Raw genomic sequence first — 19046 nt, 5'->3', positions numbered from 1 at the left:
CAGTCAGCCATTCACTCAGGCAATCAGAGAGTAAATCAATAACTAATTAAATGAATTTGTATTCAATTAAAAAAGTAATAAAAAGGAAGTGGAGAAAGCTATAATTCTTAGTTAACTCTCTTAATATCTGGCATACAGTGCAATAACACAGATATAACACTGTGATAAATAACCGCATATCACTGGATGATTACTTAGAAACAAAACTAGGGAACTGTGAATCACTTCAATGACACACTACTCCTAAATTGTTTGTGTGCATTATTTCATGAAGTGGACTAGTGCCCTAATGAAAAATCTTCATTGAACTGAATAGTCTCGTTGGCAAGGTTGAGGCTCCACCTCTATGTGAGACTAGGTAATGGAGGCAGCGACCGTCAGGAAGCCAGATGACTGACAGTGCTCAATTCCATTTCCAGGCGGAGCTGTACTCCAACTGAGTACAAGGAAGGTTTGTTGTAGTGTGTCATTTCCCAATAATAGCTAAAATTTCCTGGTAGTATAGTGGACCTGAAACCTCATCGCTCGTCTTGGGCAAGAACACTGCAGGTATTGATGACCGCAAAACACTACAGATGGACCTACTGTACTGGACACGGACATTCAACTCCACCTGTATGTCACACCTGGCAATCAACAATACCAGGTATGACATACAAGTAGAGCATCATCCACACTGACATGCTCCACTAACTCCTCGGGTAAGTCTGGGCTTTGCTCAGAAAAGGTAATGAGATTCATTAACAGAGAATGTAATAGAATCTCTTTACCTTTTCCTTGCATTGTGAGACTTCCTTCAAATCAGTTCTTCAAAGTATAAGCTACAAATTTTTGCGCCTGTGTGGCATAATTAGAATTTGCAACCAGATGAAACAGAACAAGGAAGTTATTGAATTAGACTGCTGATCATCATACAGTACATACAAGCACATTTTTAACTTAATAAATAAATGTCCAATTATGTAACTAAACTAAAAACTACACATTTTAGAATCAAAATGCTCACTTTACATGATGAGAGAATAATTACAGCAAAAGGAAGTGGAAATAAATGCAGTTGATCTTTAAGCCTCAAGTGCATGAATAGATGAGCTTTCTATGTTATTGTTCTATATACACATTAATAGCTCACTGTCAAAACAATGTACAATTATCTTGATTTCTTATCTACAACAAATTCAGCAAACCAACCAAACTACATAAACATTTGTAGACTAACAGTAAAAGACATGGATTTAATTAACATTACACAAGCAGTATTAATTTCATTTGTAGTGGTGTCATAGTATACAGTGTATGTATACTATACTACACTACAGAATAACATCATCAGTATATTTTCTGAATAGACATTGGAATGTAATTACATTAATAGGTTATTTACAATACATCTGAAAACTCATGTGCAAAATGCAAACAGTAGCGGAGCACTTCTGCATCTTCATATAAGAGGTCCAAGAAGGTGTATCAAATCCAACATCTTTACTTTGAGCAGCCTAACAAAACAACTTGAGCTAAAAAGGCAGACAGGAAAATGAAATTTCTGAACTTACCATAATGCTAGATTAGTGTTCTCTTTTCCCGTCCTTCTTTTCAGCAAAAGGGTAGACATCTCAAGCTTTTAGACTTTCAGATCCAATCATAGCCAGCCTTAGGCATAGGCCAACTAGGCGACCACCTAGACCGCCGCTCTAGTAGGGGCACTTTTCCAGTATTTATTTGATGTAGGTAGACCAGGATGGGGGCACCAGCTGGTGTGGTGGGGGGCACCGTGGAGCCCTTTTGCCTAGGGCACCACTTGACCTAAGGCTGCTCCTGGATCCAGGGCTCAGGCTTCTCCCCTCTATCCATAATCCTGCTCATCCTACAGTACCTCACATTGGGTATGGCTGCCTACAGTCCAGACATATCTATATTTCCAAAAGGAAATGAAAAAAGAGGAGAGCCAAGGAAGAGGCCAGGATACAGTACAAACAGTAGGAAAGATAATGCCCGGACAGCTCCAACACAGTCATTCAGGAGTCATAGATGTGACAATTTGATAAGGAGGTCAGAGGCAGGGAGGGAAGGATAAGATAGATGGAAGAAGACAACATGGTTCTAGCTTTATGGTAAGTACATAACTTTCACATCTGATGTGGTCTTTTTGCCCATCTCAACTCATAGGACAGAGTCACCTGCTACTATGCACCCAGGGAGGTCTCATGGAAGGAAAGGAAGCATGGGACCTAGACTGCAGATTCAGCTTTTAATGTGAAACAAATGCAGGAATGGTAGACCAAGTGGCCACAGTACAAATGTTGTTTATGGGCACCCTGGCAAAGAGAGATACAGAAGCAGTGAGTGCTCTAGCAGAGTATGCTTTAGGTTTGTAAGTTAGAGACAGCCTTTAGATTTGTATACAAAAGTAATACAATCAGACAGCCACCTGGATAATATGACTTTGGAAATACCATGTCACACTTTAGCTTTGGAAACTGATTAGACCTCCTAAAGGTTTTGGCATAATGCAAGTAGAATCTCAAATGATGATGAACATTCAGCAAATAATGTATTTTCTCCTTTATTCAAGAAATTTGGGAAGACTATTGGCAAGATAACAGTCTGATACAAGGCAACTTCTGAAGCCACTTTGAGAAGAAAATTAGGATCAGTTTGGAGAGAAACAATATCCTTATTGAAAATTATCTAAGGGGGTTTACATATTTATATGACAAGGCTGGCAGCTCCAAAATCCTCCCACCTGAAGAAATCACCGCTAAAAAGAATAGTCTTCCATGACAGGAATTTTAGTTCCACTGAAGCTGCCAGTTCAAAGGGGGGAGGTCTAGTCAGGACCTGAAGAAACAAGGTAATGTCCAAAGGATGGAACGGGACCCACAGCAGTGGCTAAGAATGAAAGCTCCTCATAAAAAGGCCTTAGACTATTTCAGTGAACAGAGGTCTGATTTTCTCCAACATGAAAATAACATTTGCCAGAAAATCCAGAATCAAAGATAATAGAGGCAAAAAAGGACCCAGATATTTGGAGGAGGACCAAATTTCTCTTCCACGTACATCTATAGACTTTTCTTGTGGCTGGTTTCTGTGAACAAGACAGAATATGGGTTGCAGAACAAGAAGACAGCCTGTCATTTCTGGTCATCATTGGAATTAGAGAAACCAAGTGATTACCTTCAGGGGCTTTGATGCCCAGGTGAGACTGGCTGGATGGGTGTGACAAGAAATCTGGAAGGGGATCCAACACCCAGGAAAGTTGTTTCAGATGAGTCAAATGGAAGGAGAACCAAACTGATGAAACCAAAATGGGACAACGAGAATCACTTTCACTTTCCATCAAATCATTTTCTGAAGGAACTATGTTGCAAGAGGAATAGATGGGAAGGCATAAAGGAGCCCCAGTGGCCAAGTATGGGTCAGAGCATCCCTCGGTGACTGTCTCTCTTGAAAAATCAAGGTACAGTAGCTGCTACTTTTAGTGTTGAGAGAAGATGTGAAAAGATCCCAGCAAGGCTGTACCCAGCAGCTGAAGATCTCTATATCCACCAAATGATTAGGCAAGACAATAGACCTGCTTAATTTGTTTGCTAAAACATTAGAACTCCCAGGAATGTATGTTGCCACTATAAGGCATTGGGAGGAGATCACCCATGCTACACCCTCATGTCTTCTAGACAAAATAGATATGTGCAGGTTCCCTACTGCTTGATAATGCTATACTGTCTATCTGGATAGAAATCACCACCCTTGGAAGGCAGCCGTGAAGGACTTGTAGTGCTAAGAAAACTGCCTTCATCTCCAAGATGTTAATGTGAAAGTTGGTCTCTGAAGATGTCTAGTTGCCTTGGACCATCTTCTCTTCTAAATCCCCCAATAGCAGGAGGGAGAGATCTGTGGTTACTGTGGCATTGCAGGGTGGAAAGATGAAGGAGCAACCTAGGATAACTAGCAGAGAAGTCAGCCAACAGAGAATGTGATGTCTGAATATTGTTGTTAACATAAGCGAATGTTACATGGGTTGATGGACCATTGGACTGAGAGGGTCCACTGCAGACCCTTCATATGAAACCTGACATAAGGGAACAGAGTTACTCAGGCATTCATCAGCCCTAGCAAATGAAGGATCAGCCTTGTTGGGAGCTTTCAGCATGTAAGAACTTCAGAAGCTTGCTGATTTAGGGAAAGAAGTCTGGGAGTTTGGCAATTTGAGAAGTAGTATCTAGGGGGCATCCTTTGAATTGCATTGTCTGAAATGGGGCAGCTTTTTATTCAACTGACAGTAATATCTAGTTGGTGACATAGCTGGAGCAATAAGTACATCCCCCATTGAAGTGGAAGTGGTGATGAACCAGTTATGTAAGTAGGGGGAAATTGGAAACCCTACAGCCTAAGATGTGCTGCAACCACTTTCATGCACTTCTTGACCATGATGGGGACTTTGGTGAGACCAAAGGGCAGGGGTGTGAATTGAGAATGGCTGGCTCTCAGCTGAAAGCACAGGAACCTCCTGGACTGCCTCACTATTTTGATGTGATAGCAGGCATTCTGTAGGTCCACAAATTACATGTAGACATCCTTACTCAAAAGGGCCAGACTGGACTAAACCCAGACAATCTGGAATTTTGTCTGTTTGACAAACTGGTTTAGATGATAAGGTGCAGAAGGGTCTTGTGGCCACCATCTTGTTCCAAACCAAATGAGGAAGGTAAGACTTTGACACAGGGTGCAGCCAGGCTCAAACACATTCATCAATCTCGATTTGGAAAATTGCAAAGAAGCTGTCATGATTGTCTTTGACATTCAATTCAATTAGGTGTGCATATGACAATATACCAGCCGATGGGTAGAAGCTTTAGATAGGGCCTTTAAAAATATGATATGGACAGCAATAGAAAATACAAAAAGTACCATCAGAGCTTGTTCACCCACAACCTGAAAAGGGCTCACTGGATAATTGATTGCAGCATAAAGGTGGAGTGTCAACAACAACTTCACAACAAAAGACTCAGATCCCAGGCTGTCCTATCATCATGAAACACCCAGGTCCCACTCAACAACATTAATGGTGGCTTCTCACCATCAAGAGGAAAACTCTGGCTTCTGGAAAGACTCAGCTCCCTGGTCACTGGATTAGAGCATCAGCCAGTAATATAAGAGAGACCAGTGGACCAGTTCCCCTCCCGACACTGGAGCAGAAAATGCAGGATGACCTAAGAGAGGGATAGATCCCACTTAGACACTTCAAGAGGTGACGGACAACCTTGGCCAGGGTCCTGGGAAGAAATGACAGAAATAGAAGGAAGCAGCTGAGGACAGAGAAAACACAGGACTGGTGAGTGTATGACTCTTGGACAAGGGAGAAGAATGGATCTGCGATGAATGGACACCAAAAACCCAACCGGCGAGTGGAGAGGACCACATCTGAATAGTTACCAAAACAGACATCAGAGATTGGATAATTTCAGCAATTTAGCAGTTCAAGAGACAACCAAGGAAATTTAGTCTTTCTTTTCTCTTTTAGTTTTATCTTTTTTCTTTCTCTTTCTTATAGTTGTCTTTATTTAGCAGTTTTGATTTTGTCTTCTTTTTTGTCTTGTCTTTTTTGAATCCTATGATTGTTTCCAGATTTTTCTTTTCCAGCTGGAAGGAGCATTAGGTGCTAATTCCTTCATTTACAAGAATCTGTTTTGGGCTGAGCTCTGTTATGTATGCATACCACAAATAAGGAATTCAAAAGATTCTAGTTTTTTTCCTCTAGTTGTCGAGGTAGTTATGGGCCCAGTTCATATACTAAGTCCTATGTCTCTCAGCTCTCCTGCAGTCCATTTTTCAGTGACATTGTCATGAAGGTTGTGTGGGCCCCCTTCATGTTGGTAGAGTATGTGTGTCATAATCACTGGTGTCAACTTAGCTCAGTGGAGTTGTGTGAACTTGGTGCATAACACATCACAGCCCCTTAAGTGTGTGGATATCTAGACAAGATCACTGTCAACCACAGCGCATTTTCTGGAACAGTGTTGTGTCTCCCCTCCAAAAAGTGCATTTATATTCTCTCTCTGCCATCCCATTCTTACTTCATCCTTCTGCTTTAAGCCAACATCCAGGACTGTCCCTCTCCAGTGACATCCTTTACTCATCCCCTCACCCATAAGGATTTCCTGTTTATCTTTCCTCTTCCCTGTCAGCTGTTACCACATTTTTTCTGCTGGGTTGTCAAATTGTCAGGTTTTGCATCGTTGTTATTACTTATTTATCTTTCCTCTTCCTGTTGGCTGTGTTCCACCCGTTCTTGCAGATTTCTGCAAACAATAAGCAAATAGAAAATATTAAATATTGGCACTGTGTGCTATCAGTCCATCCATTGGCAACTTGAGATAATAACAAAACAATATATACCCAGCAAAAGTTTGTGAAATTTTCATGAAGCAGCTAAATACAGTGAACACATTGAACACTGCAAATAATGTAGTAAATGAGTAGTTGCCACATTCCACATCATGCTGACTGCTGTCTCTGGACACTCCTGCTGATACCAAATAATGTCCAATCATTGTAGTGATATTTACTGATGTATTGTCATCTTTACATATCTACACATACTATGCATATAATATATAATATATATACATATATATATATATATATATATATATATAATATATATATATATATATATATATATATATATATATATACATATATATACATATATCATACATACATATCCATATATCACTCATCGGGAACAAGCAAATCCATATATATGTTTTCCCGTACTTACACATATATTTCCTTTATATGCATTGGGGCTCCAGGTACAGGTTTTCACCAGAGGGTGCACCACACACTCACATGCACACACCAATCACCTGTTGCACACACGCTCACATCGATCTCGGTACACCTTGGAGGAGAATACCTACCTCACAAACAGGGAATGTGGAGGCCCAAACCCACACAGAACCCACACCCCTGATGAACTTAAAACAGTAAAAATAAACAAATCCAACTAGACTACCTAAAAACTACCCTTCATATAGAGCGAACATAGTACTACAGCCCAGATACATCACATAATATATGCACATGCACTATTTACAATAATTATTATACTGCATTTACATTGCTATTATAATATGTGTATGTTACACTGTGATTTATACATTATTAAGTAACACTTTGCAGCTAAATTTGTATTGAAGACACCTTTCTGTGATAAAAAGCTACATTTGTTTGCAATTAATACATTGTTGCAATGAAAATGATTAATGTTGATAGTACTTTTGGAGATTTTATAACTAATTACTTTTTTTTGCATATAGTAACAAATAGTGTTTCATTGTTCTAATGATGTCTTGTAATAGTGTTCTAATCTTTTCTCTTTGGTCTTGTGTCCTAAGCTTTAACCATCCTCCTCCCACTTTTCCTGGTAATTGTGTCCCAATAAATGTTCTCCAGTAAACAAATACCAATGGGTTTTCTGTGTGTGTTTTATAAAATGGTCTGGCACAATGTGGTTATTTCAATTGTTGCTGTGTGTGAATTTCTTAAGTCAATTTTCAACAGCAATTTCCAAATATTAGTCTCAAAAACAGTTATAATCATCAAAAATTGTCTAATATTAGTTGCATTAGTAAACTTATATGCAAGTAGTATTATAAACGAGGCTATGATTAGTAGTTGCATATGTGCATTATATGTCTCTGACTCTCTCTCTCTCTCTCTCTCTCTTTCTCTCTCTGTTATTTTTATCCTATATTTTCCCTATTTTATCCTCCTATTTTTCTGTTTTTTTTCCGTTTTTCTCATGTTGCTTTTGTATTTCAGCACTACAGCTTTTTTGAGTTTTTTTACTTTTTTTATTTTCAATTTTGTAACTTTTTTTATTTTATCTATTAGTTTCTATTTTTACTTATTTCTACTTACTCTATTAACTTCCAAACCATTCTTTATGAGAGAAATTTTTACCCATGATTACTGTCCTATTTCCATGATTGCTGTCTAGTACATAGGTGACAGCCCCTACTTAGGGCCTATTAGGTTTACTTCATATATATTCCTAGATAATTATAATAAACTTTACCATAACATTTCCCTGGCTATTTCTTCCCACAATATTTACTTCCCCCTGGACACTTGCGGAATAACTGAGTTAACAAATAGAGGAGGGCTAAGAAGATACATACTTCTACAAATCTAAACTTCCTTACTTCATAGAATGAGAAAAGAGTCCTTAACCAAGAATAGAACACTGACACACTACATGATGAGAAATTGAATGACTGTCTGCAGTTGTCTGTGTGTGTGTGTTACAGACAATTGGGCAGCTTGTTAAAGACAACTTGAATACTTTTGTAAAACAACTTTTGAAGTGGTGCAGGGTGCGAAGCACAGCAGCAGGCAACTATACAGCAGAATGCAAGGCTAGTAAGAAATTACTGTAATATGTTAAATTGTTGTACAGTAAATTAACAATGACAATTGGTACTGAGGAAGCTGTGTAGAAATGAGGTACCATCAATGTAACACTCACCAGCACCTTGCAGAGACCAAGAGAGAAGTTGAGAGTAGTTGATCCATGTGTTCAAAAGGCAAGGCATGCAAATGACAGAATAATAAATCAAATATTTAAGTGGACACTTGCTTGTGTTCAGCTATAGAGCTAGAAAGTTAAATGCAATGCCTCCCTCACTGACTCACTAAAATACATCTTTCTCAGATTCCCCAATCATCTCCTCTCTTCTCTATTCTGCTGCCCTGGATCCATATGATGATACCACCTGATATTCCATACATACTGTTTAGAGTGATTTGCCAACATTCTAAAACCTACCTTTACATCACAGCATGCAGTGTATAAACTCCTGAGCAGTACTTTTCATCAACAGCGAACATTTTTATCATGTTATTAATGTCTAAAAATAATTTTAAAAATACATAGATTGTTTGCACTAATGTCACTGAAGAAAACCAAGGAACTTTAACTTCAGTGATGTAAGCAAATTTTAGGGCCATTTTTAACAAATGTTTATGAAACTTTTTTTATTAAAAATAGAGACCAAAAATAAATAAATAAATAAATAAAGGCAAGCAAGAAAATACACTGAGGTACTTGGCTCATCAAATGCTGTGACGTACATAGAATAATTGGCAACACAGTTAGATTGACTCCTTGCTCCTCTCTCTACTGATGAGTCTGAGTTCCACATGAACAGAAATAGCTAGAACATCACTACATATCAGTATCTACTTCTGTTTCTTACTGCTTACCTTTACGTGTACGATCATTCCAGACTTCTGCTCACCTCATTCTCTTACAGACATTTTACAGCCATAAAACATAGTCTTGTATTCACCAAACTTCTTCTGACATTAATTCTTGTCTTCTTACAGTAATACAATTCTGATTTTTAGCTATTTATTTACACTTGAGCCTGTTATGCCATTGTCCTGAAAATAGCATTTTTTATGTTTTTCACTGCATGTTAAGCAATTATCAACAAAATACAGTCACACTTTTTGTATATATTATTCATCTTGACTGCATGTAACAACATATAATTTATCAAGTTCTACAATGTTAATTTCTCTTTTCTGCATTGTTTACAACACTCTGTGGTCAGTATTAACCACAGAATGGTAGTCCTCATGTCTCTAGAAAAGCATATTGCAACAATATAATATAAATGTCTAGGACAACACCATACCAGCCGTCTTCTCTCTTCTTCTACTGTGCTGAGAAGTTGGGCAAATTCTTTGAAAGACTGAGCTGTATAAAAAACAAAATAAACAAATTAAGTAAGCACAGAGGAACCATTTCAAAGCCTTTTTATTTAACTTACTCATTATAGGTAATATCAAAAACTTCCTGAAAACATTTCCACATTCTGTTATAGTTGGCAGTTGCTTATACATTATAGGTCACTGACTTAAACTGCAAGGTAAATACAGAAACCCCTTAGGACTCAAAATGACTGAGACATTTTTACAAGCAAGGCACTGTGCTTTAAGCACTTGGAAGTGTCACTGCCCTTAGCTATAAATTTCATTATTACAGAGATTTTTGAGTATATTCTGGAAAGATGCCAAACAAAGAACTGAATTTTAAAAGGGAAAACCTGGCCAGGCTGTGCCTGGAAATGTTCATATCTGGTCAGTACTCTATGATAAGCAAAATTAAATAAATTAAATAGAATGACCAGCCTCTAATAACTACGATTTGAGTACTGTCCTGTTTTCATTACATAACTGCTTTGATATGCTATACAGGTGAGACATACCATGATAAAACTGCCTTGATATGATATAGAAGTTAAAATAATACATGCACATATCTCTGCTACACCATTATACAACCTCTTTGATATGATAAACAGTTGAGAAACACCAACAATGAACTGCCTATAACATACACCCGAACTACACAATGATATGACTTCCTTGATATCATACATACCAGAGATAAACCATTGTATAACTATCTTGATATGAAGCACAGATGAGACAGAGATTAAAACATGCAAGTTTCAGCTGCCTAAGCTGTAGCCAGTCCTTAACAAGAAACAAAAATCATGGCTGTTCATTACAGTAGTTATGGACATGGGAAAATATGTAGACAATGAACTGTCCTTCATTCACCATAGTACCCACTACTGAAGGAAAGTGCTCTTTCATTACACAGCGTATTAGTACATGTAGGGTCTAAAGGACCAGGAATATGATCATTCTACTGCATTCTACATAATCGGGCAGATCATTGAGCATAATTCCCCCCTTTGGAATGTACCTGTCCAAACATGTGGCACAACATGAATGCCCACAATGCTTTCTTATTAAGAAAATCAAGAGCCTAAAATCATAAAAATGACATGAACCATCTCAAAGGCTATCCCCTCTTCTTGGTATCATACAGGCTACTGAGGAGTGACCTCTACATCACGTACAGAGTCTCAACAGACCCTGGCCTGTTAGACTTACTGCACATTTTTAAGTCCAAAGATCTAAATCCCTTTTGTAACATAAATAGAACATATTGGAGGGCTAGATATGTCTCATAGAGAATACCACTTCTTTGGAATCATCTTCCTTTCCACATAAAGCAAAGAAATTTTGTTACACTATTCAAATGTACCCTGGACAGGTAGATGTGTAGCCACAAATTTATCACTGGTTTAGCATCCCTGTCCTTCAACAATAATGGCAGCATCTAAATGTTCTGTGCATCTCTGAAATATTCATACTTATAAGGGCTAAACATTTATGAGAATTTATGGATAGGCTTCTAAAGATCCTCATGCATTAAACAATAGCATAGCAAGTACCAATAAACCCTATGTACAAGGAAAAGTCTAGCATGTGTCCACTGACATGAATAGTGTTGTAACTACATGAGTGAAACTGAAAGTCCCTAGAAGATTAATAAGTTCTATGGCATATTTATTTGGGTCACCATTGACCTAGGCTACAAAATTACCCCAAGGTTACCCACCTTAGATGATCATTTAATTGAAAGCCTCAGCACACAATTAATAGCTATTTCATATGATGCACAATAAAAAAATAAGATGAAAATGCAGGGTAATGAAGTAAAAATGAGACACTAACTGTTAAAAAAGAATGGAATTTATGGAATGGGTAGTGGAAATTATTTTAGAGATACCCAGGAAGATAGAAACTTCTTCATAAATAATAGTTAGTGGGATAAAATGAAAATGGAGTTTAATAAAAGGGTAGACATAATATGGTTAACAAGTAATAGGGATTATTTACAAGGGCTGACAAAGGTTAAAGTACTGCAGCATGAGGGGAATCTCACAGAATAAGAAGAGCTACTGCAGTGTATCAAAGAGAAAATTAGGGAAAATTTCGATAATATGCATAAGTTTAGAAAGATTCCTGTTAAGAAATAACTTTTGGATAACAACTCCAGAGCACAAAAACATTTATCACAATGACTTACGCAACAGAAAGTAGAAAAGGTTGTTGCCATACTTAGGGAGCCTATAACAAGAAAAATAATCAGTGGTCTCATAGAGATATTAGAGATAATTCAAAAAAATTATCAAAATGTGTATAAAGCAGAGAGATATGGAAATAAAGAAAGAGCAAAAATGGAAATGCTTATGGAAGACTTAATTATGTTAAAGTCAGAAGTAGTTAAGGTTCAACAATTAATAGCTGAGCTAGGAGGAGATGAGCTAAAAACTCGGATGTGTAATCAATCTGCAGGGAAGAATTCAGGAACAGATGCTACTCCTATGGAAGTCTGGAAGCTACAAGGGATGAAAGTGCTAAATATCTTGAAAATTTTATTTATCTGTATTTTAAAAGGAGGGGAAACACCAACATCTTGGAAAAAGTTATGGTGGCTGTATTACACACAGATGGTAAAGATCTGCCTTTTTCAATTTTAAACCATAATTATAAAGTGTTTATCTTTATAGGTTCATAGGTTCATAGCTAAGTACTAGGCTATCAGCCCAAGGGCCTACGTAAGCCTAGCCAACAAGGTTCCCTGGTTTACACCACCCAGGAAAGTTAATTTCCTGTGCCCCTGTCAAGCAGAGCCACAGAAGTGATCCCCGGGGTGTGTTTCCTATTTCCCATCCACTCATCAAGATTTTTCTTGAAGAGTGCTAATGAGGAACTTTGCTTAACATAGATGGGTAGCTTGTTCCAGAGTATAGAAAGTCTCTGGGACAGGAATCTATCCCTCCAGCATGTCCTGTTTATTGTGGTGACAAGGTTTAGGACCCTAGAGCATGTAGCTTGGAGGGCTTGGGATTTCTATAGGTGTAGCATGTCCAACAGCTCTGGGTTTATCATAGCTTTATATGTTAGGCAGAGATTTCCTCGGAGTAGGCAATATCCTACAAAGTAAAGCTGGAGTTTTTTGAGACGGTCAGTGTAGGGCATCTGTTTGAGGCCAGTAATCCTCTTTGTGAGGTACTTCTGTGGTCTTTACAGCTGTTGGAGATGTCTTGTGAGGTACATTCCAAAAGGGGCGTTGTACTCTATAATGGGTCTAATGAGTGCCGAGTAGAGAGGAACAATGACCTCTTTTTTCCTGGATGAGAACTATTTTGTGATGAGGTGTGCCACATAGAAAGATTTCCTGACTACTGTGGCGATGTGATTATCAAGGGAGAGACTACTGTCCATCTGGGTCCCAAGGTCTCTTATCACACATTTGGCATTAAGTAGACTGCTGTTTATGTGGTAGTTCATGGGTACAGAGTTTTTACCAAAGGGGATGACAATGCACTTTTTGACACTGAGCTTGAGGCCATGCCTCTGACACCAGGCATCTGTCTCAGTGAGGCCCTTCTGTAGGATGTCCACGTCATTTGAGGACTTGACTACGGCTCCTAGTTTGCAGTCATCTGTGAACTTCATTAGCCAGAGGCCTTCTGTGTTAGCCTGTACTTCAGAGAAGTAGATATCAAACAGGAGTGGTCCCAGGACTGAACCCTGTAGTACTCCACTCATCACTGGTTTGAAGTCAGATTTGGAGTCTGCAACTTTTATATTATGGGATCTGTCAGTTAGCCAGTTGGCAACCCATCTTGTGACATAGGGATTTATACCTAGTTTAGTGAGTTTATCTAGAATTCCAGAATGGGGGATGGTGTTGAAAGCCTTGACTCGGTCAAGATAGGCTGTGTGAACCACCTTACCCTCATCTACGGCTTTGGTGACTGCCTCAAAGAAGTCAATCAGGTTCAGAAGGCATGATATGCCTTTCACAAACCCGAACTGAGTGGGGTCCAGAGTTTGGAGGTTACCAATGTCTTTGTTTATGAGTTCCATGATGATACGTTCCATGGCCTTGCAGACCAGGCTCGTCAGGCTAATAGGGCAATAGTTCCCAGAATCAGTGGTGGCTCCCCCTTTGTGGAGTGGGATAACTGTTTCTGTGTACCACTCAGTGGGCACAAAGCCTGACATGAGATTATGATTGAACATGGTGTTTAGGTGGGGAGCCAGTTCGTTCTGAAGTTCGTGTAAAACACAGCCTGGGATGTTGTCCAGTCCCATGGATGCTGTGTTTTTGGTTTTAGAGAGTGCAGCTTTTACCTGCATAGATGTGATTACAGAGACTCTGCATTCTTCCTGTATGGATATGAACCCTTTAGGGGGTGAGAGGGGGGGTAAAGTTAGCACTGAACCTATATGCCAGGATGTTGACAATATCAGTTGGTTCTGTAATTTACCTGCCGTTCTGTTGTAACTCAGAGCAGAACTGGCTGTTGCCATTAAGATTCTTGACATAGCTATAAAATGCTTTATGTTTGCCCTTAGAATCAGTGGCGATTTTATTTATACTAAGTAAAAAGAATAGCAAAGTTGTTGCCAAAATTGACAGGAATGGATTAATGTGTTTTTTGGAAGGGAGACAAGTATTTGACAAAATGAATAAAACAATGACGATCCTGTAAGAAAATGCCACTGCTGTTGGTGGTTCTTGTTGCAGAGAAATTATTTGACAAAGTAAGCTGGGGTTTTATGAGTAGGGCAATGGATTTGCATTCCCTGACACAATAATGAAGTTAATAAGGAGGATATATGAAGGATTAGTGGCAAGGAATAAAGTAAGAGGGTTCCTCTCTGATAACTTGTGTTTGAATGGTAGAACCAGGCAGGGGTATCTTCTTACCCCTTTGATATCTGCTTTATCTTTAGAGACACTGGTAAATAAGGGACATAAAAATTCAAGGATATAGCTGGTATGGGAATCAAGAAAAGTTGGCTTTGTTTGCAGATGATATTATTTTGTACCTGATAAATCCAGAAAGGGACATATCAGAGTTGTGAAATATTTTGAGACAGCTTCAAGATTCTTCATGGTATAAAATGAATGAAGATAAAACAAAGGCTATGGCCGTAAATTATGTAGCGACACAAGAGTTGGTTCAGCAATACCCATACTCATAGGGCACAATAAGATTAAGTATTTAGAAGCATGGATAAAAATGCTTCTTATATAGCAGCTAAGGATGTGTGAGAGGAGGCTAAGCAAAAACTAATACAAAAAATGAGAAACTAGAATCAATTGTCTATGGATATGAACAGTAAGATACAAGTGGTAAAAATGCTTTTATTCCCTTTAGTTTTTAATACAAATATATATTTACCAACCAGAGGACATGTCATAGACAATAATTACTAAACAGCTGAAGGAATTTATCTGGGAGGAGAAAATCGCAAGAGTTAAGTAGGATAAGTTGATCATTCCAACAAAGGATTACCTGACTTGATGAGATATTTTAGAGCTAACAGTTTAGACTCATATGCATAACACAAGCGGAGGTTATAATTCAAAGTGAAAAGGGGTGATGATGATGAACAGGGGACATTCAAGAAATAATGAGAAAGTGAGACTTTGGATTCAGATCCTTATGACAACCATACAAAATGTTAGATTCATAAAGTAGCAGACAGTGTTCTAAAAACCAAGCCAACACAGGAATGGTGGAAGGAGTTTTTTGAATAGGGTTTCAGAAAACAGCAACAGGGAGCAAAAAATTACTGTTGAAAACTTCCAAAGAACTCAAGGTATTGGGAGCAAATAACTAAAGAGGGAAAGGTAATAGAGTAGGATGAGGCCAAGCAGACATTTGGACTGCAGGTTAAAAACTGCCTTCCCTTCTAGGGATAGATATCAGAGTATAGGTAACAAAAACGGGGATATGGTAATCCTAAGTGAAAGACTTGCTCGTGTAAAGTTTTTAGTTAAATCTAGAAAAGAAGCTGCTGTTAAAAAAGGGATAATTAATAGGGCATTTACAATATTGCATGATACTAAAGAATCAATCAGAGTAAGCTAGGAAGACAACTTACAAGGGAACAATGGAAGGACATATGTATGGCTCACAAGTAGGTTTAGGATATTTGCTTGGAAGTATATGCATAGGCATTTTTATACCCCAAGCAGTCCTAAAAGATTTTTTTTCCTCAGTTAGATAGCAAATGTTAAAGGTGTGACGGGGAAGAAAGAGATAACTGAGAACATATGTTTTGTCAGCATAATAAGATGGCAGATATTAAAAGTTTCCTATAGAATACTCTGTCAGAAATATGAAAGAAGCAAATGGCTGTAAGTAATAAAATAATTCCCTTGAGCATTGGCACAGGATCTGAACTGCCTAGACATGTTAAGGCCTTGTTTTGTTTAATTCTGTTGGCTGCCAAAAAATCAATAGCTAGAAAATGGAAATCAAAGTCTAAACCAACTGTATTTGAAGTAATGAATATTGTAAAAGAGATAAAAGAGCTGCAACATAGATTTTTAGAAAGACAAGACGAAAATTACTGTACATATTAATAAATTTTGGGAACGATAATGTTCAGTAGGAGGAGTGAGGTTTAAGTGAAGGCAGGAATTTAGTAATTTCTGTAATGCTAGACTGATGACAGTTATAAAAAAAAGATGAAATGTATAATGTCTGTAAATGAAAAAATATTAATATTGTTTGTTTTCTTTTCTATTAATGTATGCATGCTTGTGTCCTAAGCAATAATTTAATAAAGGTATTTAAAAAAAAAACAACATGACTTAGAAAGGGCAAGCAAGGAAAGCGGCCCAGTCTATAGGTCACACAGGTCAGCCAGACTCATGAAGTAACTTTACAACTCAAGAAAAACCACTGTTACAGTTATGTTTAAAATATAAGCTTTTCCACATTTCTGTAGTGCCAGCCATCAAGTATCCCCAAAGGGGGCTTCAGCAAGGTACATCACTAGGGTGTGGAAAGCTTCACACATAGTATCCCTCAAATCTGCTTGATGAAGCCATTAAGAAGGGCCATAATCGTAGAATACAACATGGGCTTTGTGCCCTCACTGGCATCCTGGCAAATGAGGGCTTGTTTTGTGTTCAGTATTCTACCCCCGCCCCTTAGCTGTAACGTGGGCACTTTTATCACTGAAAGGACCGCCTATGCCTACTATCTGCAGACACAAGCTCTACAAGATGAACTGACAAGGACTACCATTGTTGACTGGTTCCATACCCACCATGCTGACTGGTAATCAAGCAGTAGACATGGCTTCATCTCTCTCTCTCTCAGTACCACTATCTCTGACTACCACAGTCATGTTTTGACTTCATGTGGTGTATAGTCAACTTAACCAAGATATGACAGGCCAGGTCAGGGAATACAAAAAAATGGAAGCCACCCATCCCAGCTCATCCTATAACCCTTAAAAACAGTAAGCCCAGCAACATCTTAGAGCTGTTACATGATTCAGCAACAGAAGCACAAAGGGCAGAGAGGTGATGATAGGCTTCCTGGAGAGTCTCATAATGTTCTAATAAAATAAAAGTTACTAGGAAAATAAAGAAATGTGAAAAAATTCCTAAACATGCTTTGTGTAGCTTTACTGATATTTCTAAGGGATAAAAAAGAAGGGTATATCCCATCAGCCACCATTATAATACATTCAAAGTATATAATCTTAAAACAGACACCCAAGTTTGTAACTCAATAACAGCAATAACAAAGCAAGTCCCAAAGTCAGGGTCTTTTGAAATCAGCAGGAAATAACAAGTTGGAGGCCTGAGTGGCAAGTTTTTAAATGTGCCCTTTTGGAAAATTTAAACAAAGCTGTTGACATTGCATAATCACAATGAAAAGCATGATCTGTGTGTTTCTTTTTCTCATTGTTATTAAAGGTCAGCAGATTAATTAGTAAACATCATAAAGTAGCAGTAGCAGCAATGCTATTAAAGATTATCACATATATGATAATGATTACCAGCAATACATTTATATTTAGTAATGACAATAAATCACAGGGCGGCCACGGTGGTGCAGTGGTTAGCATTGCCACCTCACAGCAAGAGGTTCTCTGGTTCGATCCGTGGCTGGGGTCCCTTCTGTGTGGAGTCTGCATGTCCTCCCTGTGGTTGTGTGGGTTTCCTCCGGGTGCTCCGGTTTCCTCCCACATCCCAAAGACATGCTGTAGGTGGATTGGACACTCTAAATTGGCCCTAGGTGTGAGTGTGTGCATGTGTGGACCTTCTGTGGAAGGCTGGGCGCCGGGCTGGCAACTCGACACCGTAAAACTCCACTGCCAATCATGAGCGGACAGGTGATCCGCTGTAGTGACCCCTAACCAGGAAAAGCCGAAAGAAGAAAATGTCAATAAATCACAAGACTTCTCTTCTGTAGGACCTTGGAAGCTTTGGTGTGGATAAAGGATTGGTTCTGTCACTTACAAGTAATAGAGTGGTGCATTCACAGTTCACTTCATTAACTAAGAATGCATAATTCTAATCCAAAACAAAGCATGTTTCTGTCCTTATATTTCAAAGTTGAACTGTCCACTTGTGTGATAATTTTTTGCAATCTTTCATACTATGCAGTAAGAATGAAACAGGTTTCACAAACTTGTTAATAAACAGCCATAAATGTTACTGCTAAAATGTACTTTAATACATTCTGAAAAAAATGTACCAATAAACTGCTCATTGCTTGACTTTTAAACAACTCAACATTTGACTTTTCTAAAATAATTTGAAGTGCTACAGCAAATTATTTCAGGTAATTACTTGCCTTTGTGGAACAGTAACTGGATGTACCATCCATAATTCCCCTTGTACTATTTTGCCATGAGTTCTTGAGCCAGTGTTCACACCCTCGGCTGGCTAGCCCTGCTGCAGTAGTTTATATGTTTTGAAAGGGCAGACATGGCAGAGAAACTGTCAACATTCACAGGATAATGGGAAAAGCAAGGTAGTTGCTTCTCTTTTATTGGCTGCTGTAAAATCTTTGACTGTGCAAACCATAACAAACTGTGGTAAGTTCTTAGACTAATAGGGATAACAAGTTAACTTATTTGCCTCCTGATCAATTTGTATGCAGAACAAGAAGCAATGGTTACAGCCAAACATGGGATAACAGACTGGTTCAAGATTGGGAAAGAAATGCAACTAGGCCATAATTTGTCACTCTGTCTGCTGGAATTAAAACTCACAGGAGAAAAATTAAAATGATTTTGGATGTCTCAAATCTTACCTTTACACTGTGGCATGGGGTGCATAA

General features: G+C 38.4%; 1 protein-coding gene across 1 annotated transcript in view; it reads right to left on the bottom strand.

Annotated features, from left to right (window-relative positions):
* The window catches only part of ARHGAP42 (Rho GTPase activating protein 42), a 1340395-nt gene that overhangs the window by 1237394 nt on the left and 83955 nt on the right, over window positions 1-19046 (bottom strand). The window contains exon 3 of the mRNA XM_044071941.1: window positions 9708-9769. Within this exon, the coding sequence (XP_043927876.1) occupies window positions 9708-9769 (62 nt within the window). The remainder of the gene's footprint in view (window positions 1-9707; window positions 9770-19046) is intronic.

Source organism: Protopterus annectens, chromosome 5.part0, assembly GCF_019279795.1.
Source record: "Protopterus annectens isolate FY-2018-M chromosome 5.part0, PAN1.0, whole genome shotgun sequence".
NCBI lineage: Eukaryota > Metazoa > Chordata > Ceratodontiformes > Protopteridae > Protopterus > Protopterus annectens.
The sequence above is the reverse complement of the archived record's forward strand: the minus strand, read 5'-3'. Positions and strand labels throughout refer to the sequence as shown.